This window comes from Hyperolius riggenbachi, chromosome 2, assembly GCF_040937935.1.
Source record: "Hyperolius riggenbachi isolate aHypRig1 chromosome 2, aHypRig1.pri, whole genome shotgun sequence".
Classification (NCBI taxonomy): domain Eukaryota; kingdom Metazoa; phylum Chordata; class Amphibia; order Anura; family Hyperoliidae; genus Hyperolius; species Hyperolius riggenbachi.
This window is the reverse complement of record NC_090647.1, coordinates 234,677,159-234,704,357: the sequence shown is the minus strand read 5'-3', so window position 1 is coordinate 234,704,357 and position 27,199 is coordinate 234,677,159. Positions and strand designations below refer to the sequence as shown.

Sequence of the window (27,199 nt, the reverse complement as noted above, 5' to 3'; positions counted from 1 at the left end):
TGAACTAGGAAGTGGAACTTGTTGAAATTAAATTCACTAAAAATGTATGTGTGTATATGGTTTAACCACTTCCCCTCCCCCGGAGCGAGTAACTACGTCCCTGCAAATTGACATACCCCATGCAAGGAAATAGCTACTACATCCCACCACGCCGCGCGCTGCTGCTTGCCCCCCCGTGCTCGTTACCACCGTCAATCATTAGCCACTAGAACAATGAATAGGAACACAGTTCCCATTCATTGATCTAAGTCCCCGTGTGAATAAATGCAGCTGTCCATAGAGATGGCCCGAATGGTTTGCACGCGAACTTATTCGCGCAAACTTCGGTGGTTCGCGTTTGCGGTGAACCGCAAACTATATACGAGTTCGACCTGCCCCCTATATTACATCATTAGGGTCAACTTTGACCCTTTACATCACAGTCAGCAGACACAGGGTAGCCAATCAGACTACACTCCCTCCTGGAGCCCCCCCCCCTTATAAAACTCCGGCAGCGTCAGCCTTTTCACTCACTCGGGAAGCTGCTGGACCTTGGCCCCTTGGTAATTCCTACTGTGCCACTGCCAGGCTGAGCACATTCAGTGACTACCTGTGTGTGTGACAGCTGCACATTTGTAATACAAATCACTGCATACCCACCTGTATTGTTATATACCACCAGTCACTGCACCTGTTCACGGTACCTATGTGTGACAGCTGCACATTTGTAATACCAATCACTGCATACCCACCTGTTCAGTGCACCTACCTACCTATGTGAGCGCATGCATTGTTATATACCACCAGTCACTGCACCTGTTGACGGTACCTGTGTGTGTGACAGCTGCACATTTGTAATACCAATCACTGCATACCCACCTGTTCAGTGCATCTACCTACCTACGTGAGCGCACGCAGTGTTATATACCAGTCAGTCGCTGCACCTGTTCACGGTACCTGTGTGTGAGATAGTTGCTCATTGTATTGATAGCAGTCACTGCATACCTGTTCACTGCACCTCTGTGACTGTACATTGTATTAGTCAAGTCAGTGCATACCTTTCACTTCACCCCCCCCCCCCCCCCAATATGGGCAAAACAGGCAGAGGCAGGCCACCCGGCAGGTCTGTTCAAGGTCGTGCTGTCATGATTTCGTGCGGCCCTGGACCAAAGTACAGTGTTCAGAAGGCGCGTGCCATCAACCCCCAAGATTTTTAAGACATAGTTTACTATTTAGCACAGAACACCTCATCTTCCTCAGCTTCCGCACAGAAGCGTGACATATCTTCCTCCTCCTGCTGATTCTAGCACCCCACTTAACACTCAGGCTGTGCCACCACCAAAGGGCCATCACCCCAGGGCTCAGTGGTGTGGACATTTTTTTGTGTCTGCCTCAGATGAGAGCAATGCCATCTGTACTCTCTGCCACCAAAAATTGAGCCGTGGAAAGACCAAGACCCGCGTAGGGACAACTTCCTTATGAAGGCACATGATGACAAAGCACAAACTGCAATGGGATGACCACCTGAGTAAAAGCAGCACACAAAAGCAAAGCCACACACCGCAGTGGAAGATAACAGGCCGCAATTATTTCTCAAAAAATGTGATACTCAAACTGTACCGTGATGCTGAAAGGCAAGTGGTGTCATCACTGGCACACAGCATTGGGTCCATCTGACCACATGGTCTGCAAAGCATGGTCAGGCCTGCCCGAAGGCTAAGTCAGTCCTCACACACAGCATCTCTACCTGCAGGCCGCTTGACTGCCTCCTCCGCCACCACCAACACGGTCCAGGACTCCAGGCGGATTCCTGAATTTTTAAGGCCACTGCTAGCAGCGGCCACTATAATAATTTTTCTCATGCGTGTACATGCCTGCCTAATTTTTCTGGCTGCACTGCAGCTGCAACAACAAAACAAAAGGCATGTGCATGTGTCAATTCCCCTTCGTGATCGTTACCTTGCTGTGGTGAAGGGGCTTGCGTATCACAATGAAGCAATGAAGATAATAAGGCAGTTGCTTCCAAGTGGACAGACCAAATTCGATCAGCTAGACAGTCACTGTTCTGTCATTGAGCTACCTCAGCCCGGCGACCATATGGGCTGGAAAGCCGCCATCACCTGCACTCTCGTCATGGTGCGCACCAGTCCAGCACGGCTGTCACTTCACAAACAGCTGTTTGCGGTGCGTTACACGTGAGTTTGGTCTGTCAGTGTGAAGCAGTACACTAATTACACTACCTGATTGATGTATACACATGCAAGATGTTTTAAAGTACGTTAGGCCTCCAATTTAGCATGCAATGGGATTTCTGCCCTTAAAACGCTGCTGTGCGTCAAATCCAGATTTTTCCCTGGGACTTTTGGCGTGTATCCCACTCCCCCATGCAAAAACTCAGATGTTAGACCCATTGAAACATCTTTTCCATCCCTTTTGTGGCTAGCCCAGCATAAATGTTTCTAATTTTCGAAGTTCGCCTCCCCATTGAAGTCTATTGCGGTTCACAAAAGTTTGCGCAAACCAAACTTTTTGCGGAGGTTCTCGTTCGAGATTCGCAAACCGAGGTCTGATCGCTCCCAGGTTATTTTTTTTTTTTTGTACATTTATTTATTTTTACGAAAATTTGGTCTTTTTTTTTTATCCCCCCCCCCTTCAGCCAGTCACTGTGATTGGCTGTCATAGGCTTCAGCCTATGACAGCGGATCACCCCTGAGCCAACGGAGGGGACAGCCATGTCACATGACTGTCCCCAGTACAGCGCTGCCTTAGATCCCAACACTGTACAGGTTTATTAGATGGCTAGGAGACTGATGGCGAAGCTACACTCCATCATTTATGCGGAGATGCACGAGCATCAGCGCGTGTGATATCCTGCAGTCCCCGTCCCAAGGACATTATGCCGATTGGCGTTAGACAGTCCTGGGGCTGCCGACCCCATCCATGCCCATTGGCGTGACGATTACTTTATACATTATGGATTTGTAATTGGGGATGAATGCAAAACTGAAAAAATGCACCATTATTTACAAATAAAATATTGGTGCAATACATTGTACTAGGGTAAAATTTTAAATGTTGCAATAACTGGGACAAATGGGCAAATAAAATGTGTGGGTTTTAATTATGGTAGCATGTATTTTTTTAAAACTATAATGGCCGAAAACTGAGAAATAATAAATTTTTCCCATTTGTTTCTTATTTTTTCTTGTTAAGACACTATTAAATTAAAATAATTCTTACCAAAAATTATCCCCCAAAAAAATGCGTAATTGGTGGCAAAAAAAACCCAAAACAAAACAAGATAGAGGTTGTTTTGTTGTGATAAGTAGTAATAAAGTTATAGGCAAATGAATGGATGGAGGGCTGACAGGTGAAAATTGCTCTGTTTTTTTTTTAAGGGGAAAAACCCTTTGAGGTGAAGTGGTTAATGCACATACTTTTAAAGGGACACTGCAGTGAGAAGGATATGAAGGCATCCATATGTATTTATTTTTTAAAAATGCTGATTATCTGGCAGTCCTATTGATCTCTTTGGCTGCAGTAGTGTCTGAATCACACATCCGTAACAGGCCTGTCGCTAATATGGCCAGACTTAAGTCACAACACCAGAGGTTCATATTTGTTCTGGGTCTAAGGCTGAACGTATTAGAGACACAAGAGCAGCAAGACAGCTTGGAAATTAGCATGGTTTAAAAGGTAAAAAGGCTGCTTTTGCTACTCCCACTACACTGTCTGTTTAACTTATGTGTGTTAACTTCTGTGCTTTTTAACACATTCATTTGTATGTATTCTATAGGGAAACATAAACATTGCCTTCACCTGTGCTGCAGATCAGTTGTGTTTTGCATTAATGCTCGTAAAACAGCCCCAAAGCCTAAGCAGCCAGTTAAATCATAAGAAGATAGTGGCTTTAGTGTGCTAGCACTACTTACATTTCCTGGGTCAGTGGAGGTTTGCATGTTAAATTTCTCCACTTCACCATAGGATGTGATAGGAAGTGGAAGTCAATGTATTGTCAATCATTATACCAGCTGTTGTGCCATTTGCTAGCACACATATCACTTCCTTAACAGAGATTTGTATGGGAGGAGAATGTCTTGCTTTGCTGTACAGGGCAGTTTAATCCAATGTCCTTAGCTGCCTATTTGAATGTGTATTAAAATGCCCCCATATTTCATCATCCACATATATTAGTCAATATCTTAGTCATGCATGGCTTTAACCAGGTTAAGCATCAGACCTCTTGCTGTCCTTGTGTTACAGTGCATGAATGGTTTTGCTGTAGAGCTGAGGATTTTCAGTCAAAATCTTTCTACTAGCAGTTGTTCTCTTGCTATTTTTTCTTCTGACTACAGTAGGACAGATGGGAGCATGACACCTACACATGCCAACAAGAGGTTCAAAACATTGTAATTATAGAATATTAACATAATGTCACTTGGGTTTTCAAATATGTCTGCAGATAGCTGATTTTGTTATTTTTAAATCGGTTTTATCTGTGTTAAAAAAAATAATAAATAAAATTTATTTTTCATGCACCTATCATTTAAAAAAAATTTTTGGCGGCTTACTTCTTGAGCTACCAAAAATGCTTGTTTCCTAAATTATTTTTGACTTAACCTTTTGTAAACCTCAACCAAGCAAGTGTACAAATCAAGTTTTGTCAATTTCTTTAACACTGCTCTTTTGACTATACTTTTTTGAGCCTTCTTTATAGTGGCAGCTGCAGGCAGAGCATCCACCACTGTTAGGATAGTATGCAATCAAATCAGCGTTGTGGCCACACAACTGATGCCAACATACAGAGTATAGGGTTTTTTTTTCTTTGGTGATTCTTGTAAGGTCCAAGAATACCTAGGTGAGAAGTAGGGAGAGACCGGGAGCCCATTGGTGCAGTATCGTCAGGTATAGGGAGGAAAAAATTATATAGATATATACTCACAAAGGTGGGTTGCAGTTCCTGTAGCCATTGTATTGGCCTGCAGGGAACTAACCGTCCCTGCTCGGTACTCCAGGTCCTGCTGGATACTGGATGGTCGCTCTCCTGTAGTATGATAGACTTTCTAGAAAAACTGCAAAGCTATTACCTCTAAAGGAGGTCTGACTGGTAATGGGTAGGATGGAGGTGCCCAATGTGTGTTCTATTTAGTGTTTTAAAATACAAATAAAAATTATATAATAAAAAGAGGTAATTGTTTACCTCTCCAGAAGATATAGACACCAGTTCAACTTAAAAAACTGTTTTTATTCAAAAAGCAATCTGACAATGAGTTTAACAGGTCATGGCCCGCTTCCTCAAGTCAATGCAAAATGCCTTGATAGCATAGGGGATAGAGTGTAGGCGCCTCTTAGAGGGAGCCTGTATGCATAGTGAGATGCCGAGAATACAGCATTAGTGCCCAGGTGGACAGCCAGCCTTGTGTGTCTGATGTGTCTAATTGTCCTCCACGAGCTGTGCACTCACTAGATCCACCTGGTCTTTAAAGTATAAATCCAGTGAGAACCCCCCTTTATGTTGGCAACAATTGTGTGGTCACAATTATCTCATTATCGCAGGTGCTGTTTTTACCATCACATGGTGGAACGCTGCTGTGATTGCATACTATCCTAACAGATTTACACTATGTGAGATTTGTCCTCTTTAGTTCCATTATAAGTGGAGAGTTTATGTTTAAAATCTACAGATTCTGTCAGTCTAAAGATTTTAGCCTCAACTCAGGTAGATTCAGCTGGGTGCCAACTGAGACCGACATAATGTTGGTAAAGTACAATTAGCAGTATTCTATCATTGGTTTGCCAATCATGCTTGCAATTAGTTTTGGTGATTCTCCCTGGTGGCCAGTTATCTTAGTGATCTGAATTGCTGACCCCTTCTAGATAATAATGAATTAACTGGCCACATGAGTAATTTATTAGCTGCCAGCTAAGGGGCCTACTTCCATTTGTGTGGAATCCGCAGTGTTTTCTTTTCCCACATCGATTCTAGTGGGAAAACGCTGCCTATTCCATCAATAGCCTTGCTATCCAAATCACGCCGTCATGTGATTCGGACAACATGCTGCAGTTTACTGCAGCCCACACCTGAATCCCAATAGTCATGCATTATTATTATTATTTATTGTATTTATAAAGCGCCAACATATTACGCAGCGCTGCACAATAGATAAATGGGTTAACATACAGGTAGAACATACGGAAACTCACAACAAAACAAGATCATGCAAATGATTTGATAACAATACAGTGTCATAGGTCAAAGTAGAGGCTGTTCAAGTCTACAAGAGGGGTGGTTGTGAGTAAGATTGCATAATCAAGCTGGATACATTAGGGAGGAGGGCCCTGCCAGAGGCTTACAATCTAAAGGGTGGGGTGGAGACAATAAGTGCGTCTTTTGAGAGGGGGTCTAACAGAACATATTATGGTGCTGGTGTAGGGGGGTATGCGAGCGTGAAGAGGTGAGTCTTGAGAGCTTGTTTGAAGGTATTAAAGGTGGGGGCAAGTCTGACGACTGGTAGGAGAGAGTTCCAGAGAGTAGGGGCAGCCCTGGTGAAGTCCTGCAATCGTGTGTGTGACTGAGTTATGCATGGTGCGACTAGGCGCAGGTCATTGGAGGATCGGAGGGGGCGGGCTGGTATGTGCCTGTGGACCAGATTAGAGATGTAGGTCGGGCAGGTCTTGTGCACTGATTTGTAGGCCAAGCACAGGATTTTGAAATTTATTCTAAAGCTGATGGGGAGCCAGTGTAGTGCTTTACAGAGCGGAGTTGTAGAGGCGCTGCGGTGAGAAGAATGTATCAGTCTGGCTGCCGCATTCATTACTGATTTAAGTGGGTCAGTACGGTTAGAGGGGAGGCCAGCATGGCACATCTACAGGGATTCAGTTGCATACTCGCATCAGTGCAAGTGCCAAGATGTACGCCAGGCCAGCATAATGGAAACCCACCCAAATTGTTTGTGTCTCCTGAATGTAATTATTCTATGCAAAGTTGCAGTTCAGCTCCCAACTCAGTTTTGTGTATTAGTTATATTTTCCAACCTTCTCTAGTCCTACATGTAAATCTTACCATACACACAATATTTTTGTAATTTTTGTAAACCTTTTCCTCAGTTATTTTGAGTTGTGGGGCACCCTCTAGTGTAGGGATGGATTCCCAACATACTTGCTAATAAACAGGGGCATAACTAGAAATCACTGGGCCTCCCTGCAAAACTTTGGATAGGGCCCCCTCCCGCCAACCACCCCCCCCCCTGCACACTGAATAGGGACTTTCTACAAATCTTTGTCTACAGAACGTTGTAGGATTCATTATCAGTGGCTGAGCAGATGCAGTCATTAGAACAATTGTGCAGAGATCATTAAGCTGTTTCTCTCCGTGCTCAGACTCCTCATGTATCGCTACAGGACACACCACTTGGGAAGGGGCAGAGAGGCAAGGGGGTAGAACAGCGCTGTACACAAGACCCCGCTGAACAGTGAATTGAGACTGTCTACAAATCTTTGTCTGCAAAACGTTGTATGATTCTTTATCAGTGGCTGAGCAGATGCAGTCATTAGAATAACTGTGCAGAGAGCAGAAAGATTTTTCTCTCTGTGCCCTTAGTTGTCAGTCTCTCAGGACAGGGCTTCTGGGCCCCCCTGTGGCTGCATCCCTTACAGGGTCTATTGTTACGCTCCTGCTAATAAAATAGGTGGTATTGATAGGAATGGGCGCAGCATGCTGTTTCAGAGAGCATTACATTAGTTCATTTGATATGGAAAAAGCTTTTTAATATTTTGTAAGTTACACAAATTACATTCTTTGGGACATTGATGATTTACATATAAACTATAGTTTTAAGGAAAATAAAACACATTTCTAGTCATAATTTATTGCAAACTGCTTGTGACTTTTATGTTGTAATATATAAATTCCAAAGGCACTAATGTATTCATATACAAGGAATTCATCTTACATAAAAATAAAGACATTTTATTAGCTTCAATGGTTGAGTCTCAGTAACACATTTTTTATCGCCATTATAATGTTTTATGTTGCCATGGAATGTACTATAGCAATTTAGATGATAAATTTATCTGTTTGCCCTTGAGAAAGAAAGAAATATTTGACAATGGGTTCTAAAGGTATTTGTTAGGGTTAAGGCACATTTTGTTTGAACAAACATCATCTAGATTGTGCGTATGTTAGAGAAATGCTTCTGTTTATGTGCCCCGCATTTTTTTCTCTTAGTACATGTGAATACAGTGCCAGGTTGTTTGTCCTAAATTACAAGAAGTTCTCCATGCAGTCTGCTTTTCCACTTCCTTCAGTCCATACTTGGCCTGAAATCTCTGCACGTAATCTAAACGTTCATCTTGAGATACACAAGTTATTGCAGTCGTACTTTTGATCTGCCGTTGCCATTCTCTAGCTGAAAGTTTATGCTTCAATTTAGGCACATGCGAAAAAGGCTGCACTAAAAGGTGGCTTAGAAAAAACTGTGAGCCTCCGGAAGGATCTGTCAGAAATGCAAGAATGGATCGCTCAAGCTGAAGAGGAGTATTCTGAGAGGGATTTTGAATACAAAACACCAGAGGAGCTGCAAAAAGCATTGGAAGAGCTAAAGGTATCCACTTTATATTGTATATAGGGCAATTTTACCTGGGAAGCTTTGTTTTCTTAAAGTTATTACACAGTGGTTGCTGATGTGAGTAAAAGTACATCTTTGGGTTGTTGTTTTTTTTTCTATTAAAGAGAAAAATAAATAAAAACTTCCAATTAAGACAGCAAGGGTCAATGCAAAAATGTTTAGGTTAACATTTTTCAAAGAACTTTCCATTAGTAGGTATTTAGTGGATCAGAGCCAGATCATCCAAAAGGCAACTTAGACAGATGCCTAGGGCCAGGTGGGTGTCAAGGGACCCATCAGGCACCTTTTCTGAGCTTCTTTTCTCCAGTCTTGCCTTACCAGAGAAGCCAGGTGCCCAGCAGGAGGAGACAAATTTGATATCTTGCCTAGGGACCCATTTCATATTAATTATTCTTTGCAGTGGCAAGACAAGCAGTTCTAATCAAATCTCAGAGTACTTATTATCATCACTGAGCCGGATAGTTAATTAAGGAGTTTTCTCTGACTACAATAACTTTAAATAACATGTTAAAAACACATGGGATTTTTTCCAGTTTGCAGTGGCCTGCATATAAGCAAAACTTCAGGCATTCCAAATCATCTACGAAAATTAAAGAGAAACCGTGACCAAGAATTTAACTTCATCCCAATCAGTAGCTGATACCCCCTTTCCCATGAGAAATCCATTACTTTTCTCAAACGGATCATCAGGGGGCTCTGTATGGCTGATATTGTGGTGAAACCCCTCCTACAGTGTGATGTTAGCACCAAGATACTGACATTAGTGGTGCTCAAATACCCCTTTTCAAAATTCGAGTTAGGTCGAATTCGAATAGTAAATTATTCGAGATCAGTCGAATATTCGAGTCGAATAATTTTTACTATTCGATTCGACCTCGGAATTCGAGCTCACTATTCGAGTCGGTATTCGAGCTCATTATTCGAGCTGACTATTCGAAATGGCCTTAAATAGCTTCCAACACTTGTTTTGAGGGTGAATGATGCAAGAAACCTCTTTTTTTCCAAGTAACAACAGCAAGTGATTATGTGGGGATGTTCCTTTAAAAAAAAAAAGTTGAAAAGAGAAGTTGTGTCCAGAAATTTGTTCAGTACTGTATATACTTCTTCTTCTTCTTCTTTATCTTCTATATCTTCTTCTTCTTCTTCTTCTTCTTCTTCTTCTATATCTTCTTCTTCTATATCTTCTTCTTCTATATCTTCTTCTTCTTTTATATTGTCTTCTTCTTCTTCATCTTCTTCATCATCATCTTCTTCTTCTTCATCTTCTTTTTCTTCATCTTCTTCATCTTCATCTTCTTCTTCATCTTCTTCATCTTCTTCTTCATCTTCTTCATCTTCTTCTTCTTCTTCATCTTCTTCATCTTCAACTTCTTCATCTTCTTCTTCTTCTTCATCTTCTTCATCTTCTTCTTCTTCTTCATCTTCTTCATCTTCAACTTCTTCATCTTCTTCTTCTTCTTCATCTTCTTCATCTTCTTCATCTTCTTCTTCATCTTCTTCTTCTTCTTCATCATCTTCTTCTTCATCATCTTCTTCATCTTCATCTTCTTCATCTTCTTCATCTTCTTCTTCTTCATCATCTTCATCTTCTTCTTCATCTTCTTCTTCTTCATCATCTTCATCTTCTTCTTCTTCATCTTCTTCATCATCTTCATCTTCTTCATCTTCTTCTTCTTCTTCTTCATCTTCTTCATCTTCTTCTTCATCTTCTTCTTCTTCTTCATCATCTTCTTCTTCTTCTTCATCTTCTTCATCTTCATCTTCTTCATCTTCTTCATCTTCTTCTTCTTCATCATCTTCATCTTCTTCTTCATCTTCTTCTTCTTCATCATCTTCATCTTCTTCTTCTTCATCTTCTTCTTCTTCATCTTCTTCTTCTTCATCTTCTTCGTCTTCTTCATCATCTTCATCTTCTTCATCTTCTTCTTCTTCTTCTTCATCTTCTTCATCTTCTTCTTCATCTTCTTCTTCTTCTTCATCATCTTCTTCTTCTTCATCTTCTTCATCTTCATCTTCTTCATCTTCTTCATCTTCTTCTTCTTCATCATCTTCATCTTCTTCTTCATCTTCTTCTTCTTCATCATCTTCATCTTCTTCTTCTTCATCTTCTTCTTCTTCATCTTCTTCTTCTTCATCTTCTTCATCTTCATCTTCTTCATCTTCTTCATCTTCTTCTTCTTCATCTTCTTCTTCTTCATCTTCATCTTCTTCTCCTTCTTCTTCTTCTTCTTCTTCTTCTTCTTCATCTTCTTCTTCTTCATCTTCTTCTTCTTCTTCTTCATCTTCTTCTTCTTCATCTTCTTCATCTTCTTCTATATCGTCTTCTTCTTCACTTATTTCTCTTTTCAAATTTTTTTTTTAAAGAAATGCAGCTATTTTTGAGCGTAACAAATAGCTGGTGGCGCACGCATGTTGGAAGCGCCATTGTATGTGCTCCCTGGCAGTGGAAACACACAGACAGCAGGAGGTAAATTCAGCAGCAGGAGGAGGAGGATGAGTGTGTGGCAGCAGGCAGTCAATGAGGCAGGCAGCGTGACATAATAGCCCTGGTACCTAGCGGTGATACCAGGGCTGTAAATAAACACAGCAGGCAGGAGGTCCCAGACAGCGGTCGTGCAGCCCACATTGTGTCCAATACACAACTGGGACAACACAGTTTTCAACCCGGGCACCTCAGAAAAATTAAACCTTTTTTTTTTTTATGGTTTTGTAGTTTTGTTTTTACAACAAATTACACAGACAGATATAGCTATTTTTTGACGTAATAGCTGGTGGCAGAGTGGCAGCAGAAAGTTAAATCTGTGTACCCTGGCGTTGGGAAACACAGACAGACAGACAGCAGCAGCAGCAGGAGGAATGGAGGAGTAATGTGAGCAGCTATTGTTTGACGTAATAGCTGGTGGCAGAGTGGCAGCAGAAGGTAAATCTGTGTACCCTGGCGTTGGGAAACACAGACAGACAGCAGCATCAGCAGGAGGAATGGAGGAGTAGTGTGAGTGTGGCAGCAGGCAGGCAGCGTGACATAATAGCCCTGGTACCTAGCGGTGATACCAGGGCTGTAAATAAACACAGCAGGCAGGAGGTCCCAGACAGCGGTCGTGTAGCCCACATTGTGTCCAATACACAACTGGGACAACACAGTTTTCAACCCGGGCACCTCAGAAAAATTAAACCTTTTTTTTTTTTTTATGGTTTTGTAGTTTTGTTTTTACAACAAATTACACAGACAGATATAGCTATTTTTTGACGTAATAGCTGGTGGCAGAGTGGCAGCAGAAGGTAAATCTGTGTACCCTGGCGTTGGGAAACACAGACAGACAGACAGCAGCAGCAGCAGCAGCAGGAGGAATGGAGGAGTAATGTGAGCAGCTATTGTTTGACGTAATAGCTGGTGGCAGAGTGGCAGCAGAAGGTAAATCTGTGTACCCTGGCGTTGGGAAACACAGACAGACAGCAGCATCAGCAGGAGGAATGGAGGAGTAGTGTGAGTGTGGCAGCAGGCAGGCAGCGTGACATAATAGCCCTGGTACCTAGCGGTGATACCAGGGCTGTAAATAAACACAGCAGGCAGGAGGTCCCAGACAGCGGTCGTGTAGCCCACATTGTGTCCAATACACAACTGGGACAACACAGTTTTCAACCCGGGCACCTCAGAAAAATTAAACCTTTTTTTTTTTTTTTATGGTTTTGTAGTTTTGGTTTTACAACCAATTACACAGATATAGCTATTTTTTGACGTAATAGCTGGTGGCAGAGTGGCAGCAGAAGGTAAATCTGTGTACCCTGGCGTTGGGAAACACAGACAGACAGCAGCATCAGCAGGAGGAATGGAGGAGTAGTGTGAGTGTGGCAGCAGGCAGGCAGCGTGACATAATAGCCCTGGTACCTAGCGGTGATACCAGGCCGTAAATGAACACAACAGGAGGTCCCAGACAGCGGTCGTGCAGCTCACATCGTGTCCAATACACAACTGGGACAACACAGTTTTCAACCCGGGCACCTCAGAAAAATTAAACCTTTTTTTTTTTTTTTTTATGGTTTTTTGGTTTTGTTTGTAAAACAAATTACACAGATATATAGCTATTGTTTGACGTAATAGCTGGTGGCAGAGTGGCAGCAGAAGGTAAATCTGTGTACCCTGGCAGTGGGAAACACAGACAGACAGCAGAAGGGCAGTACACAGCAGCCCACTGTAGGTGTAAAATGTGTGGCTGCAGGCGACGTAATAGTCAAAGTGAACCAGGCTGGCTTAGTGAGCAGGAGCCAGGAGGTGGTAAAGGGTGGTAAGGCACATTAACGATGGTTCTTAGCCAGTTCATGTCCCCCTCTCGCCGACAACAGGGGCCAGGAACTCGCCTTCCACCCACGCCTGGTTCATCTTGAGAAACGTCAGTCTGTCCACAGACTTGTGAGACAGACGTGAGCGTTTCTCGGTGACCACACCACCAGCTGCACTGAAGCAGCGCTCGGACAGCACGCTGGAAGGGGGGCAGGACAGCACTTCCAGGGCGTACTGCGCCAGCTCGCTCCAGATCTCCAGGCGCTTGACCCAATACTCCATGGGATCAACAGGGGCATCGCTGTCAAGCCCGCTGTAGGACCCCATGTAGTCAGCCACCATGCGGGTCAGGCGCTGGCTGTGACCGGTGGAGGATGCTGCTGCATGCACCTCCTCTCTAGTCACTGCTGCCGGAGCCTCTACAGTCCTGTAGAGCTCGTGGCTGAGAGACAGCAGGTCTGTGGGGCGCTTGCTGCTGGATGCAGGCACCTGCTGCTGCCTCTGTGCTGGCTGCTGGACAGTGGGGGTGGAAGGCTGGGGGAAGGCTTCCTCCAAGCGCTCAACAAGGGCCTGCTGCAAGCTCCTTATTTGTTGCGCTGGGTCTCCTCCTGCAGGCGGCAGGAACTGGCTCAACTTCCCCTTGAGGCGTGGGTCCAACATCATGCTGATCCAGATGTCCTCCCTCTGCTTCATCTGGATCACCCTGGGGTCTCTGCGCAGGCACGTCAGCATGTGCGCTGCCATTGGGAAGAGGCGGGCTACGTCTGCTGGCACATCGATGGCAGTGCTGCTGTCCTCATCCTCCTCCTCTGCCTCGTCAGCCTCATCCTCTCTCCACCCCCGCACCAACTCAGCTGCACTGTGCTGCTCCCCCTCATCAGCAGCAAGGTCAGGGACCTCCACCAAGTCCTCCTCCTCCTCCCCCTCAGAGGTGGACTGTGCAGCTGCTTGCCGCTCCTGCTGGTCCAAGGCTGCCGCTCCCTGTTCCAGCAAAGCATCGAGGGCCCTGTTCAGCAGACAAACCAGGGGCACCCACTCGCAGACCATAGCATGGTCCCTGCTCACCATGTTAGTGGCCTGCAGAAAGGGAGCCAGCATTAAGCACACCTGCTGCATGTGCCTCCAGTCATCATCGGGGACGATGGACGGGATGTTGCTGGTCTTGTCCCTTCTCTGAGCGGCGGAAACAGTGGCCAGGGCAAGGTACTGGTTGACAGCGTGCTTCTGTTCAACCAGACGCTCCAACATCGCCAGGGTGGAGTTCCAGCGAGTCGGAACGTCAAGGATCAGCCGATGGCGTGGCAGATCCAGCTCCTTTTGCACGTCTTCCAGGCTCGCACAGGCTGCAGCCGAGCGCCGGAAGTGACGCACAACGTTCCTTGCCGTTTCCAGCAGTTCGCCCATCCCCTGGTAGGTGCGCAAGAACTTCTGCACTACCAGGTTCAGCACGTGGGCAAGACAGGGGATGTGGGTCAGGTTTCCCCTGTCTATTGCGGCAACCAGATTGGCCCCATTGTCGGCCACCACCTCTCCGACTCTGAGGCCTCTGGGGGTCAGCCAAATCCTCTCCTGCTCCTGGAGTTTGGCCAACACATGGGTTGCCGTCAGCTTGGTCTTCCCAAGGCTGACCAAGTGCAGCAGCGCTTGGCAGTGGCGGGCCTTCACGCTGCTGCTGAGGCGGGGGGTTTGGCCAGGTGTGCCGGAGGATGGCAGAGGATCGGAGGAACCTGCTGCAGTTCCCCTGACCCTGCGGGGTGGCATCACCCACTGTGTTGCTGCTGCTGCTGTGCCCGCTGCTGCTCTCCCATCCTCACCCCTTTCCACCAAGCTGACCCAGTGGACAGTGAAGGACAGGTAGCGGCCTGTCCCGAAGCGGCTGCTCCAGGAGTCCATGGTGACGTGGACCCTTTCACCAACCGCGTGCTCCAGCCCTCGCTCCACATTGGCCATCACAAAGCGGTGCAGTGCAGGAATGGCCTTGCGGGAGAAAAAGTGTCTGCTGGGGAGCTGCCAGTCTGGGGCTGTGCAAGCAAGCAGCGCACGAATGTCGCTCCCCTCCTGCACGAGCGTGTACGGCAGGAGTTGGGAGCACATGGCCCGTGCCAGCAAGCCGTTCAGCTGCCGCACGCGACGGCTGCTGGGAGGCAGAGCCCTAACCACCCCCTGGAAGGACTCGCTCAAAAGGCTCTGGCGTGGCCTTTTGCTGGCACGGGAATCAGCAGACACAGCGGAGGAGGCCACTGAGGACTGGCTGCCAGAACAGGCCTCAGTGTCGGCGGCAGGAGTTGCAGAGGGGGGAGGAGCAGTGCGTTTCCGCACTCCTGCTGGTGCTGCTGGAGGAGCAGGAGGGCCGGTGGCTGCTGTTGCTGCTGCTGCTGAAGGCTGTGCAGTGATGGGTGTGGTGCCACTGCCAGCACCAGATGCCTTCAGCCTCTGGAACTCCTGATGCTGGTGGAAATGTTTCGCAGCAAGGTGGTTGATGAGCGAGCTGGTGCAGAACTTTAAGGGGTCTGCACCTCTGCTCAACTTCCGCTGACAGTGGTTGCAAGTGGCGTACTTGCTGTACACTGTGGGCATGGTGAAAAAGCGCCAGATTGGTGACAGAAACATCCCCCTACGGCATGGAAGCACTGCTGCCTGTCTCCCTGTGGTGGTTGGGGGTGGGGCTTGGGGGGCTTGGGTGCGGCTGGTGGTGGTACTGGCAGATGCTGCTGCTGCTGCTGCTGAGCCTGAGACACCAGCAGGCTGTGGGACCTGCCTACTGCTGCTGCCAATGCTTGCAATGATGCGCCTCCTTGCAAGGCCCACAAGAGCATCCTCCTCCTCCTCCTCAGAGCTGCTGAGGACGACATCCCCTGGAGGTGGTGGCACCCAGTCTCTGTCTGTCACCGGGTCATCAACATCCTCCCCCTCCTGAAACATGTCCTGCTGGGATGAGGACCCCCCAAACTCCTCTCCTGATGCATGGATGGGCTGCTTGACTGTCGCCACAGTCTTGCTGTCCAATCCCTCATCCCCCAAAGTGCCCATCAGCATCTCCTCCTCAAGATCGCCAACAACAGCAGACAATTTACTCATGATGCCTGGGGTCAAAAGACTGCTGAATGACAGGTCGGCGAGTGACGGTGAACTGGCCTCCTCCCCAGACCCTGCTGGGCGACTGCTGCGAACAGGGGTGGTGGTGGTGGTGGTGAGGATGGTGGCCTCGGATGCAGAGCTGATGGCGGGCTGCTCATCCTCCGTCATGAGTTGCACCACAGTGTCTGCATGCTTTTCCTCAATGGGACGTTTCCGACCCGGCTGGAGGAAAATCGGAGCAGGTGCTACACGCTGCTGCTGCTGTGTCTCTGCAGCGTGAGTTGCAGATGCTCCTGCTGGGCGGCGCCCAAGGCGTCCACGGCCAGTGGCTATGGGAGGAATGTTAGCCACTGACGCTGCTGCTGCGGAACTGTGCATGGTGGCGCGCCCGCGCCCGCGGCTTGCCACAATGCTGCTCCCTCTCCTCCTGATTCCCTTGCTGCCCTTCCCCTTGCCCAAACCACGCTGGCTGCCACTTCCAGACATCTTCGATGTTTTGGGCGTATAGACAAAAGTTTTTTAAAAGAGCGGGTGAAAAGTGGGGTACTTTAATGGAGTGGGTTGGTGGGTGAGGTGACTGAGTGAGTGTCCCTAGTACAGTAAGTAAGTAGTAACAGTCAGGAAGTACAACTAGCAGTTACAATAATCAGTAGTAATCACAAGTAAATTTAGTGTGTGTACACTACAGACAGTGAGTGCACGCACGCGCAAACACGCGCAGGAGCTAGCCTATGAACAGTGACTGAGTGAGTGTCCCTAGTACAGTAAGTAAGTAAGTAGTAACAGTCAGTAAGTACAACTAACTAATTACAATAATCAATCAGTTATCAGAAGGAAATAGAGTGTGTGTAGTGTGTACACAGACAGTGAGTGCACACACGCAGGAGCTAGTAGCCTATGAACAGTGACTGAGTGTCCTAGACTCCTAGTACAGTAAGTAGTAACAGTAAGTACAACTAACTAATTACAATAATCAATCAGTTATCAGAAGGAAATAGAGTGTGTGTAGTGTGTACACAGACAGTGAGTGCACACACGCAGGAGCTAGTAGCCTATGAACAGTGACTGAGTGTCCTAGACTCCTAGTACAGTAAGTAGTAACAGTAAGTACAACTAACTAATTACAATAATCAATCAGTTATCAGAAGGAAATAGAGTGTGTGTAGTGTGTACACAGACAGTGAGTGCACACACGCAGGAGCTAGTAGCCTATGAACAGTGACTGAGTGTCCTAGACTCCTAGTATAGTAAGTAGTAACAGTGAGTACAACTAACTAATTACAATATTCAATTACAATAATCAATCAGTTATCAGAACTTGGAAATAGAGTGTGTGTAGTGTGTACACAGACAGTGAGTGCACACACGCAGGAGCAGCTAGTAGCCTATGAACAGTGACAGTGAGTGTCCTAGTACAGTTACAGTATATAACTACAATACTAATACAATCAGTAGTAAAGGACAGCAGAAATACTGGTATAGAATAGAGAGAAATAAACAGAGGACAGGAGGACAGCTGCCCACACAGGCAGGCCCTGAGGCCTAAAGCTGTAAGCCTGCAGCAGCTGGCCTGTCTCTATGTAACACAAAAGCTACTAACTAAAATACAATGTCTAACTAACTAACAACAATATAGGTGTGTATAGGAGGTGTATGTGAGCAAAAACGCTAGGTAAATGACCACAATAAAGCTCTTGCTAAGCCAAAGCACAAAGGAGCAACTCTCTCTCTATGCAAGTCTCAGGCAAGGACGGAGAAACCTAACATGGCGGCCGCTATTTATAGGGTAGGGGCTGGCCAGGGTCCCCCTCTGTGATTGGCTGCCGTCAGAGGGCCTGGGAGCCCTCTGATTGGCTCTAAGGACATCAATCTGGGCTATGACGCTATTCGAGCTCGGTACCAAGCTCGAATAGCGCCGTTTGCTCGAATAGCTCGAATAGTGAATGGGCTATTCGAGTGTACGCGAATAGCCCATTCGAATAGCTACAGCTATTCGGAGCTCGAATACCGAGCTCGAATAGCTGGAAAAGAGCTCGAATATTCGAGCTACTCGAATATTCGAGCTCTGCTGAGCACCACTGACTGACATCACACTGTGGGAGCCTTGTTGCATTGTGGGAAATAGCTGTTTCCAACTGCAAAAAAAGCAAGCAGCATCTCCTTCCACTGACATCACCTGCCAGCAGTAAAAATGTCACCATATAATAAATTCCAAAATGTAAATCAGGGAGAGGAAATATTTTACAATGGGAAAACTCTGACTATATCTGTTATACATAATTATTGTAAAAAGGAACAACTTCTTTGTCACATTATTTTCACTGGAGTTCCCTTTTAAGTCAAACAAAACATTCTGTGATGACATGTCTCTTACTTCATAATGCAGATAATTTAATGTTTCCTTGTATAGAATATTATGTATGTAAACATGAAATGAAAGTGTTGTTTAATACTCAGTGTGGCTGAGCTAAGGGACTAATATTATTTAGCTTAATGATCAGCATCTTAGATACAATTAATCATATCCTAACCATCAGTGATGAAGGCACAATGTGAGGACATGCTAGACTTCTGTGGTCTTTTGCACATCCTAAGATGTGACCAGCTACATTAAAATAAATAAGGATACCGTGAATGTGTCTGCATATTTTGCTGCTTACTACCAGACATTGCATTGATTGCACAGTTTATAAAATACAGTAAGTGTGCTGTGGCCATGCAGTCTTATACCTGGCATTCATTGTTCAACAAGTGCAGAATACTCCTGGCCACGGCCCACGGGAGTGTGATCACAAAAGGTGTGTGGCACGTCCATGTATGCGCAGAAGCTCGCGGCCCTGCCAGGGGACGAGCATCATGTGTAGGGGCAGGGGAACTTCAGCGCTGGATCATATGGACCTCTAGGCACTGGTAAGCCACAGCTAAGTAAAGCTTAAAGAGGAACTTCAGCCTAAATAAACATACTGCCATTAAATTACATTAGTTACGTTAATTAAATAGGTAATATAATCTTTTAACCACCCTGTTTTAAAAGAACATGGCAAATGTTTGTGTTTTCATGGGGGCTGACATCTTTTTGGTTGAAAGGAGGTGACAGGGAGCATGAGACACAGTTCCAACTGTCCTGTGTCCTGGTCACGCCTCCCATCTGCACCCGCTAGGCTTCACATTTCAAATTCTAAATGAAAAAAAAAATTGCACTAACAAAGCAGAACGAGAACATCAACATCATGTTTTGCACAGGATCAGGGGAAAAATGCCTGGGCAGATTTCTTCTGTGCAGCTAAAAATGAGGCTTGGGTAAGAAAAACAAAGTTCTGATGCTGTGAAACTGTTAAAGAAACATCAAGCCTTTTCAGTGCTGCTGAGTAGATTTTTAGTCTGGAGGTTCACTTTACCTTTAGTCTACCTTGGGTATGTGTCAATACTACATCAAATATTATAAAAGTAAACCAATAGCAGTCAGTCATCTAAAAATAATACTCAGATAAGGTATGTTACCTAAAAAGGATGTTATTACCCAAGAAATGTATGTTGGTTCATTAACCATAAAACTTATATTGAAAAACATCACTTCATCCTTTGTAGATTGCATTAGTTCATTCCATCCACAGCAATTCATTGTGGTGCCAAGATATATGTACAATAATTCTATACTCGTGTGATGAATTTACTTCCAAATATTTCACTGTTGTCCTAAGAAAGCATCCTTATTGTATTTCTTCTATTCAATAAAATGATATAGCTGTGGTCACACAAGAAACAAAAAGGTCACTACTTCATCCACGCACTGCAATAATCCAATTTTCCACATCAGGAGTGCCTAGTTCTATAGTAGGTGCACTGCTGTGTAATCATAATAATTTAAACATAGGTTGTCACACATCAAAAAATCTTCATATAATCCTCAGGTGTGTAAATAGACTGTCACCCCCCCTCCGCTTCCTCCCCATGACGCTGCTATGATGAGGAACTCTGGCTGGGAGCTAATCCTCTTCTTTGAGCGGTACAAACAGATGGGCAATATAAAGAGTGGGGATTAACCAGTACAAAGACCCTGAATTATGGATCTAGTCTCTTATGCAGTTGAAGCCACACATAGACCAGTAACATTACTCTAGATGGTGGATCACAAGCTAATTGTAGAATTACTATAATACAGTCTTAAAATCATTATGTTTGTGCCATTTGCCAATGGCAGACAGTCCACATGTGTGCAAGGGCTGGCATGTATGTGACAGTACATCTATGATTAGAATTTTTTTCCAGGTTTTCAATAAATTAGGCCTGGTATGTTGATGTTTTAGTAAACTTTTGTTATGTTTAGAGGCGCATACATCAGCATCAGCTGAGGGACATATCACAGTTTCCATTTTATCATGTTAAAGGAATCTTAAGTGAGAGGGATATGGAAGTTGCCATATGTATTTCCTTTGAAATGATATCAGTTGCCTAGCAATCCTGCTGATATCTTCGACTGCAGTACTGTCTGAAACACACACACCTGAAACAAGCATGCAGCTAATCTTGTCAGATTTTTGTCAGAAACAGCTGATCTTCATGCTTATTCAGGGTCTATGGCTAAAAATAATAGAGGCAGATGATCTGTAGGACAGCCAGGCAATGGGTATTATTTTAAATAAAATAAATATGTCAGCCTCCATATCCCTCTCATTTCAGGTTCCTTTAAGTTCAAGAAAACAGGATCATATGAATGTTAATAATCTATGATGCTACCTACTGTTCCATTTATTATAACTATTACTTATACAATGAATTATGTTATACATTTATTTTCAGTTAAGGTTTTCTGTAAGTGGTAACATGTTTTTACTCTTTGCCCAGATCAGCCATGCATATATCATGACTCATATATGATTTCAGGGGCTACATGCATATTTCAGATATGTGACTCACACTTCTGAATAAACATGACAGCCTGGTAACCATTATTTTTAAAATGGAGTCAAGATTTCAGCCCTTATAATCTTCTCGAGCTAGGTACCTTTTGAATATGTTGGATCCAGGGCCGGTTCTAGACTGTTTGTTGCCAGAGGCAAACGTGTGAGGATGCGCCCCCCCCCCCCCCTCCACACACACACACCCTGAATTGAAATGATCGTGTGCAGTACTGTTACGCCGGCCACCGTGGTGACGACAGACGTGACGTTTCAGGAAGAAGGAGCCCGACACTCGGGCCCAGTGTCGCTGGGAGCCGCAGAAGAGCTATTTCTGGCCAGGCCCTGGGAGAAGAGCCAGATGGACGCCGTGGGAACTCCTGACCTACGGTGGGCTGCAGAAAGCACCAGGTGAGTACCAACTTCATTTTTATTTAGAGCTCGGAGTCCCTTTAAGAACTTTCTGCAATAGGACATGGCCCTCTGTATGTAATTCATTATCTTAGTAGATAAACATTGCTGGAGATTATTATCCTGATGTAAAACTTCCTGTCTGTAAAATACAAGCTCTAGTTTATTGTCTAATTTAAAAGAAAAACAGTAAGCTTTCAGCTTGCAAGCCTTCTCCATACTCTATTCCTATTGACCGCCTGGCCGACAATGTTAGAACATACAATCAGAAGGAAGTAGAGAGAATTGTTTGCAAATGTAAGTATCATCCAGACAGAAACAACCCTTGGTCTACTTAACGCCTACATAGACTCCAGCTGATATGGAAAGGTTTTTCTTTTACTATCCTGTCCACTGTAGGCTGCTGGAGCCTGAAACAGTTAACTGTTTGTTACTGAACGGGGAGGAGGGCACAGTGATTCCTGGGGGGCAACATACTACTGCGTAGGCTGTCCTCCGGCCTGCACAGTATATCCATGCACCTATGTGAACAGGAGTATGGCCATGCTAACATATTCAATAAGCTTTGGTAGAATATGTCCCAGCACTGGATCGGTGGGGTGAACAAGGATCGGAGAAACCCCTGGATTATCCAGAGGCTTTGCTCTATTAAGATGTGTATCTATTTTCTGCATTTTTCCATCATAAGTGAACTTTAAGGTAGGAAGGGTTTTAAATTAAAAAAAAGTAAATACAATTATGCTACATTATTTATCAGAGACCCTGTGAAATGATTTAAAGCACTCATAAGCACATGAGCTCTTACATTTTCTCACAGTACCTTTGTTTAGTATGGATAACCATTGCCCAAACTAATGCAAAAATTGCCGTGTCCTCTATAGGCCAGAAATCCATGTATTGAATATAACTAGTATAAACAGTATACAAAGGGAGTTAAAAACCACAGAGGCTTAAAATCCATTTTGCCCTGTATTATAATGTTTCCCTTGTCTGTAAACACATTCATAGTTTTTTTGTGAAGCATTAGAGATAGCAAACAACCAGTTAATAGCTTTAATACTTCTAGAAGCAACCATTGTGTTATCCATTACAATGTTTAAAACAATTTTTTTTCATTATTTTTTTTTTCTGTGAGACCTTCAGACGTGCACAGGTCATTGACTGTGAACTGTAGCTGAAGGCAACTGATTAGCTATTGTACGCTTTAATGAATGTTTGTTTTTTCATGAGGAGTCTAATTATCAGAAAATAGCTAATTCTATTAGTAATAATAACTGCTTGAAGAGAGAAATGTCTTTTTGGGAATTCAGATAGTTCTTCAGAGATCTACAACAAATAAATCCAGTGTAAATGAAATGATTACCAGGATGCAGTACTAATTGGATTTGCTCAGATTTAACTTCACAGCTAGAAGACTGAAGTGCTGGTATCCACAATGTTTTATTTTTAGAAGAGGCTGGGAAATGACAGCCCGGAAGGAAAATAATGATTCCATGACTCCAGAATACAGAGCTCTGTGTTAGAAATGTAATTGATAAATTATAATGCACCTATTCTTAAATATAGTCACTATAGAAGTAAAGCCAGGGTGCAAATGATCTTGATGGGATACAGGCTAACAAACAACATTGTGGCTTTGCAATAATAAAATAAAAAGAAAAATTGAAGAGATCGACAAACGAACATGTGTATATATACAAAATATATATATAAATATATATATGCATACACAGACACTGCTCAAAAAATAACACAAAAATAAGACATCCTAGATCTGAATGAATGAAATATTCTTATTGGATACTTTGGGCTTAATTCACAAAGCCATGCTAACGCCTAGCACGACCGTGCTACACGTTTAGCATGCAATGGGACGTGCGTAAAGGTTTACACGCGTAAAGATTTAAGTGCATGTGCTAACAAAGGTGTGAGTGCATTAATGCATGCATACCTTCGTTAGCGCGCACATGTAAAAATTTACACACACAAACCTTCACGTGCATCACATTGCGTGAAACGCATAGCACGGTTGTGCTATGCATTAGCACGGCTTTGTGAATCACGCCCTTTGTTCTTTACATAGTTGAATGTACTGACAATGAAATTACCCAAACATTATCAATGGAAATCAAATTTATAAACCCATGGATCAATTCACTAAGCTTATCCCCGTCTTTAATAAACTTTCTAAGCTGTTGTTCTAGTGTTATCACCATGGTGATAAGGTATGTAGTAAACTTAACGCTTTTGTCTTTAAGTTAAGGAGAAATCTCTAAAGTTAACATTTCAATCCTTAAAATAACTTCAGAATTCTAAAGTTGAAGACAAGCTGTTCATTAACTGCATGTGAAAACAAAAACAGAGGAGGTAACTTAAGGACAGAAATAAGATAACTCTCTCACTGTTAAAACTTATCTCTGCACCTTAATAAGGCAAGCTTCTTAAGTGAATTAACACTGAAAATACCATCGATGTGTGGTGGTAAGTTTTCTCTTGCGTTATTATCTCCAGCATGATCTTCGTGAATTGAGGCCATTGTCCTTAAAACAAGCCAAAATAATGCTCAGTAGTGCCTGGGCAAGCTCCTGAGGAGGTAGTGGGTGGTCTCCTGCTGGATCTCGCCCAGACCAGGACTAAAGCATCCACCAACTCTTGGACAGTCTGAGGTGCAATGTTGCATTGGGGGATGAAGCAAAACATGATGTACCATATGTGCTCAATTGAATTTAGGTCTGGGGAATGGGTGGGCCAGTCCATAGCATCAATAAATTCTTCTTGCAGGACCTGCTGACACACTCCAGCCACATAGTGCCTCGCATTGTCTTGCATTAGGAGGAACCCAAAGTCAATTGCACCAGCATATGGTCTCACAAGGGGTCTGAGGATCTCAGTACCTAATGGCTGTCAGGCTACCTTTGGTGAGCACATGGAAGGCTGTGCGCTCTCCCCCCCCCCCCTACTACCCCACCACCCCACCCCACCCCCCAAAAAAAATCCTACCCACACCATTACTGACCCACTGCCAAACAGGTCATGCTGGAGGATGCTGCAGGCAGCAGAACATTTTCCACAGCATCTCCAGACTTTATCACATCTGTTGCATGTACTCAGTGTAAACCTGCTTTCACCTGTGAAGAGCACAAGGCACCAGTGGCAAATTTTTCAATCTTGGTGTTCCATGGCAAATGCAAAATGTCCTGCACAGTGTTGGACTGTAAGCACAACCCCCACCTGTGGGTGTTGGGCCCTTATACCACCCCCATGGAGTCTGTTTCTGACCGTTTTAGCAGACACATGCAGATTTGTGGCCCGCTGGAGGTCATTTTGCAGGGCTCTGGCAGTGCTCCTCCTTTCCTCTTTGAACGAAGGTGGAGGTAGCGGTCCTGCTGCTAGGTTGTCGCCCTCCCACGGTCTCCTCCACCTCTCCTAATGTACTGGCCTGTCTCCTGGTAGCACCTCCATGCTCTGGACACTACGCTGACAGACATAGCAAACCTTCTTGCCACAGCTCGCATTGATGTGCCACTGCTGGCTGGTTATTAAGGTTAACTTTTAACAAATGTCTATAAACAGAGTAATTTATAGCACTGGGCTGTGAAAAAAAAATAGTTTGATTACATAATTTGACTGTAAGTCCATATTGCACTTTTGTGCGTCTGTAGTCTTAGCAGTAGGGACTATGTATACAATGTTAACTTTCTGTACGAACAATTAACTGCACAGAAAAGAAGCCCTTGTCGCTCATTTTCTGGAGAAATCCAGTGGTTTATATAATTTTTGACACTCCCATTTCGCAGGTTTTACAAAAAATATAGCTGTTTTGTATAAATAAAAAAATGAATCCTTCCAATGTATAGAGCCAAAATATAGGGATTATTTTTCTCATCAAACGTTAACTTTTATTTACAGGACAGCTGTTAAAAAATGCATATGTGTAGAACATGTTTATAAATATTAACTGAAACTTTTCCTTTGTCCTCACCAGCACTAAAATGCTAAAAATGTTTTTCAGCTGCTTCTGGTCACTGTAGGCAATAATAACTTAACATTCACAAATATATCACATTTCTGCTTGTAGAAAAACAGAGTATTTCTTGCATAAGTTGCATTAGCATGTCCTATTGGTTATTGTTTATTTGTCACAGTATCCTTGATGTGGTTACAGTAGTTACTTAAAATATGACAGTTTTGACAGTTCCTTCTGACAGTCACCTGGATATGAAACTGGTTAAGGTTGTTTCCTTTGATGCAGGGTTTGAGCCTTTGACAAAGATTTAAATCCTGGCTCACACCAGTATGTGAAACAGAAAGGAGTCTATGGGCAAGGCTCCCTAATGGCCCTAGGCACCCATGGATCGCACTCTAAGTGGTTGCAACCCTGAAGTACTTTGCGTCCACCATGAGAAAAGTGCAATATAAATATTATGTGTCTTGACTTATGGGGAGTATTTTCAAGGTTTTCTTTTTAATTTCAATACCAGTAACTGAATGGCAGTTGCTCATTGCAATTGACAAAATTGCGTCACAATGAATAGGGAGGCTGTATTTATATAGATCCTTTCCAGGGGGTGCTTTTATAAACAATAAAGTACCGTTCGCAGTAGGAGCCGTGTTGTGTTTCCCTGTAAAAACAGGAATGCAATGCAGCGGCAGTTCTAGACTTTTTGCTGCCTGAATCAAAATTGTGTGTCTGTACAGCATCAGTCCCCAATTTGTCACTCAAGAGGTCATAATTTCCTGATCCCTGTTGGGAAACAATAATTGCATGTGTGTACTTGGCAAAGACTTGGCAAAGACTGTTAAAATGATTGTGGACTGCAGGAATTGCTCTTCCACCCACTCCTCATTGATGAGTCTTAGGTCTCCAGGGTACCATGCAGTTCTCCTGCTGAACTCTAGTCCCCCTGCCTAGGTCTACCCTCCTAGAGCACCCAAGCCCCTTGGACAATGACATTCCCATACCTGTCCACGTCGAATGTCCAAGCTTAATGCTTGTCCCTATTTTCAAATTGTATGCTCCTTTGCTTGTATTAATGCATCAGTGTAATCTCTCTTGGTCTGTAAATGCTATATTTGTCATGTGTGCTACTGCTATTGCTATCTGAACCATAAATAATTCTTTATATGTCAATCAGCATACTTGGTAAATAAAAATGATTCTGATTCTAAAATATATGTCTTATATGTATCCATACACATATATTAACATTTTTAAATTTTTCATGATAGTATTCCTTTAAAAGGGCACTATGGCGAAAAATTTTAAAATTTAAAATATGTGCTAACATAGACAAGTAAGAAGTACGTACCATTATCCATACATTTCTTTTCTCCTATGTTGCTGTCACTTACAGTAGGTAGAAGAAATCTGACAGAAGTGACTGGTTTTGCACTAGTCCGCCTCTTCATGGGGGATTCTCAGGGATTTATTTATTTTCAAAAGCACTCAATGAATTGCTGTTGCTCTGTCCAACTGCCCAAAAACTGTGCACCAAACAGAGAAGCTGGCCAGCATCATTGTTTAAATCCTTTTTAGGGAATATTTTTATAAAGAATAAAAGCCTTGCTGAAAATCCCCTATGGAGAGATGGACTAGTCCAAAACATGTCGCTTGTCAGATTTCTACTACCTACTGTAAGTGACAGCAACATAGGAGAAAAGTAATGTATGGCTCATACTCTGGAAAAAATGTACCTCTTATTTGTCTATGTTAGCACATATTTTACATTTTAAAATTTTTCGCCATAGTGCCCCTTTAAGTAATAGCTGCATTTAGAGGAGGATAAACACTGACAGGCTCATGCCAGCACATCATCTAACGATAGAGAAATCCTCTATTCTACTAATAAGTAGTGGTGAACTGTAATGACATGTTACATGTTCACACAACAAGGATGGTTACATTAGCATGCAGATATTGAATATAG

At 43.8% G+C, this 27,199-nt stretch overlaps 1 protein-coding gene across 14 annotated transcripts in view; it reads left to right on the top strand.

The window, feature by feature from the left end:
- The window catches only part of DMD (dystrophin), a 3,066,377-nt gene that overhangs the window by 1,270,467 nt on the left and 1,768,711 nt on the right, over positions 1-27,199 (top strand). For all 14 annotated transcript variants that reach the window (XM_068268325.1, XM_068268327.1, XM_068268324.1 and 11 more), the window contains one exon: positions 8,412-8,582. In XM_068268325.1, the coding sequence (XP_068124426.1) occupies positions 8,412-8,582 (171 nt within the window). The remainder of the gene's footprint in view (positions 1-8,411; positions 8,583-27,199) is intronic.